This window comes from Helicoverpa armigera, chromosome 6 (genome assembly GCF_030705265.1).
Source record: "Helicoverpa armigera isolate CAAS_96S chromosome 6, ASM3070526v1, whole genome shotgun sequence".
Lineage (NCBI taxonomy): Eukaryota > Metazoa > Arthropoda > Insecta > Lepidoptera > Noctuidae > Helicoverpa > Helicoverpa armigera.
The window spans coordinates 11,532,819-11,537,032 of NC_087125.1; the positions used below are offsets into that span (position 1 = coordinate 11,532,819).

Here is a 4,214-nt window from a genome sequence, read left to right on the forward strand (position 1 = left end):
GGAATTGTCCTTTATACGAAAACTAGCTTTTGCCCGCGACTTCGTTCGCGTGGAATAGTGACTTGCGGCAGATTTATGGTTTGACCAATAGATGGCGGTATATGTCCGGAATAAATTTTATTTTTATTTTTGTATTTCTTTGTAATAAAAACTATCCTATGTCCTTTCTCAAGTTCCAGACTATGTCTGTACTAAATTTCACACAAATCAGTCCATTAGTTTAGGCGTGAAGAAAAGACAGACAGACAGAAAGACAGACAGACAGAGTTACTTTCACATTTATAATATTAGTTAGGATTAGGATATAGTTAACTCTGTAAAATTGTGATTTACTACTTAGGACATAAAACGGACTTTTATGGTACCAACAAATAAGACGCATAATATCTTTTGATTATAGTAATATGTGACTATACGTAGATATCTACAGTAGTAGGTCTGTACAGGTTATCAGAAATTAATCATTCTTTTACATCAACGTCACACTGCAATCTAGAGAAATGCATCGGAAATACCAAACATGGACAAAAAAATACAGCCAGTAAAATAAATAAGTAAAAACAATTTTATTAAATACCTCACACAACCACATACAGAACACACCATAATAAAACAAGCACACAACAAAAACTAGATGAATCACTATTTCCAGATTTCAGAAACCAGTCCTATCCGCTGTTCGACATTGGAGATCAAATTTTGACATCTGCTTCATATGAAAATTTCAATCCCTAATCGGCAAACAAGACATGGATCGGTTATTGAAACCCAACATTCACAGATCCTTTGCCCGATATTTGTCATACAAATATTCCCAGTACTGTAACGTGGGCGTCCAGAGTGTCGCTGGAGCGATGGCTAGGGGCTCATTAATCTCCAATCTAGTTGGAGAGGTCAAGGATGTGGGAGGCCACTTGAACTCGCTGCCTTGTGGAGTAGGCGTCCTGTAACAAACAGCTTGTTATGTGGATGATATTTGATACTAAGATACGATATAGGGGCTAGTTTTTGTAGTGGGAAAAAAGTTTTTATAGCAGATTTTGTAGCTAAAATAAATATTTTTTCAGAAAACGAAATGTTTCCCATGGCACCATCGGCAAATTGAATGCACGTGCAGCTGAGTAAAAAATTTGCAGCCTTACTTATAAACGTGAATTAAATATAAGTAATACTTAAGGGCTGTTTAAGCAAATTCTTACTTATAAACGTTGCTTAAGCATGTCTTAAGTAGCATTTAGTTAAAATGTTGCTTAGAACGTGATTAGAGATTTTATAAGTAAGGGGGAAAGTCTGTGTCCTGTTATCCCTTATGCAAAGTTTAAACTACCTCTGTACAAAATTCTACTCAATCGAATTTAGGAATAGGTATCATAATTCGGTTAATTGTTATTAGTCCAAGAACTATTTAAGTGGAGTGAAACAAGTTTACATACCCATATTTAGCAAAATTAGTCCACAACGTTGTCATAGTTTCAATCATTTTGTCTTCAAACATTTTCAAAAACGGGAACAAGCTAAAGAGATAGAACAACTCGTCAGCATGAGTAGCGCCAGGAGCTCTCGAAAATTTCCGTCCAGCCATGATTTTCTTCGGAATATTTCTCCGACCATCATACTTAAATAGGTAATTGTAAACTGGTTTGTCACTACTCTTTAATATAAGTCCTGTTTCAATATGTCCTGGTATATTAATATACGGCTCACCATGTAATTTCGATAGTTTTCCTAATGTCTCCCAGGATATTTCGTCATCTCCCATATGAAGCTTCTTAAGAGTCTCAGCTTCTTTTTTCCGTACAGCATCCGATGGGAATTTTAAGTCAAATAACTCCAATGTCACCTCGAAGTCAATATTTTTCAAAGTCTCATCAGTCTCTCTAACAGCGAACATGTATCCTTCTTCGCTGTTAGAACCTATAATAACAGGCACTTTGTTGAATTTTCCTTTACTTAGAATATTATAAGGAGTATCGGTTATGAATGGTTCAACACCATCTATTGGCCGTTCTACGCACGGCACAAATGGCAAATGTGCAAACATGAGCCGTCCCTTCGTTCTCGGTATATCTGCAGCAATTAAATCATTGATAGCTGTGTTCTTAAAAATTTTATATAATTCGTGAGGGTCTTCAGTATTATGTCCTAAAACTTTTCCCACAGCACTGGCGAGTTTTAACGGAAATCTCTGTCTAGTCCACGTTCCTAGGGACGATCCACTTTGTACGATAGCTCTATGGAACAGTCCTTTAGACATCGGTGACAGCAGATGGTAAGAAACCGAAGCACCGCCAGCACTTTCACCAAACAGTGTAACATCATCAGGGTTTCCACCGAACGCTCGAATATTTTTCTGGACCCATTTAAGTGCAGCTACTTGGTCCTTTAATCCAGCATTTCCTGGTGCTTCCTTGATACCCAGACATGCGAAGCCGCCGATGGCTAATCTGTAGTTAATTGTGACGAGAACTACGCCTTTAGCGACTAAATAATCGGGGCCGTAAAGGAGAGCTGACCCTGATCCTTCCTTGAAGCCCCCACCATGTACAAATACCATGACTGGTAGGGGGGCGCCATCCCAGGCGTCATTTGGGGTATACACATTCAGAACAAGACAGTCCTCTGGTCCTACCACTAGCGATAGATAATTATTGTACACTTGTGGACATCTTATATTTTCTCGAGTGGCTTCGAAGACACCCTCCCATTTTGGTGCGGGACCAGGAGCCTGAAACAATTATTTCAGAGTTTCAATTTGTGTTTTGCTAACGCATTCACAGTAGGCCAGCCGTTTGTAACCTTCACTTTGAGGAAATCATTTATGGTAATTATTACAAGTACTAGCCACTAATTACATAAACATCATCATAGTAAATAAGTTAAGTAGGTTTTTTTCCTCCTTTTGCCAAGATCCGGTCAGTGATTTTCTATTAACTAGAATGAAAAATGGACTCAAATACATACAGCACAAATCAAAGTCTGGACGACCAAGTTACTAAGCAAGCATGCACCTTAAATCTGTACTTGAATTCAGAACTGGCGTAAGGTATGCCGAAATACCGTTGATGGGTGCCATCCGGGGAGTACTGTCCTCGAAGTAGCGATCCGTCCTGCAACTGACGAATTGGTGTCGGTTGTCGCACAAATCGGGCCGCCCAAAGAGACCACAGCACTAACCACTTGGGACTAACGAACATCACTATAAACAGGTCTTATTCACTATAGTTTCAATATAAAACTGATGTAAACACTAATAAATAATGTGGTTGTAAACTGTTGTATCATAGATTGTGATACGCTGGTTACCTTGAATTGAGGTATCTTATCGACCTTTGATACTGGTCGGTGTTTTAGATGAGAATTGTAATTGTGCCTTTTTATTTAGGTTCCGTATTTTATGTCAGAAATATAGGCCTTAATCGAGGTGTAAAAAATGGGTATTAAGTGATTTTGCTGATTTCAAGGACAATTTAAAAAAAATAGAATTTTTGAGATTTTCTAGCCGCATGAATCCTAAACGACTTAGGTATGTAAGGAGTTTACTAAGAAGATATAATAATGAAAATTAGGTATATTTTTATGCAGGATCCCTAAATCATACGTGGTATTTAATCGCGCATTTTTTTTTACATTGTTAAATTGTTAACGATTATAATTCATGATAATTGGCAGACTTTGATAAAGTAGGTATGTGTTCTACGTTTTTTTGGTGAGTTTTTTGCAAATCAGTGACGGCATTAATGACCTACGGCATTAGCAAATGAAATCAATGGTCTGGTTTATTTACTTTAAAAAAATCGCTAAAACAAATATAAATAGTTTCCGCCTTCGGTGTTACCCGTGTCCTGAAGGAACTATTTTCATCAGGTAAATAGATATATCCATCTTTAGGATATCATCCCTGCTCTTACCCTCTTCTTCTTTATGATATCACCTACCATTATCATAATTTCAGCCGTTTAAGTGTGAAACCGTAACATAGAGACCTACAGAGTTTTTATAATATGAGTATGAATTAATTTGTTATGAATTTGGTCTATAGTGGGTTAAGTTTAGGCGATTTAATTCTATAATTACTTAGAAATATTGATAGGACAAAATATTTGCTCACCGTACTTCCTTTTTTTAGTAACAACAAAATGTTATTTTGTCTCCAAAATAATTCATGCTACTTATCAATGATTTCGATAATAAATAATATCCAGCGTATTTATCAT

At 36.9% G+C, this 4,214-nt stretch overlaps 1 protein-coding gene across 1 annotated transcript; it reads right to left on the reverse strand.

The window, feature by feature from the left end:
* Window positions 1–542: 542 nt before the first annotated feature.
* On the reverse strand, window positions 543–3,286 carry LOC110374005 (esterase FE4). Its single transcript, XM_021331527.3, has 3 exons — window positions 3,009–3,286; window positions 1,434–2,725; window positions 543–944 (listed from the first exon to the last, which is right to left on the reverse strand). Exons 1-3 carry the CDS (start codon window positions 3,192–3,194, stop codon window positions 776–778), a joined length of 1,647 nt encoding a protein of 548 aa, XP_021187202.3. The 5' UTR covers window positions 3,195–3,286; the 3' UTR covers window positions 543–775.
* Between the last annotated feature and the right edge of the window lie 928 nt (window positions 3,287–4,214).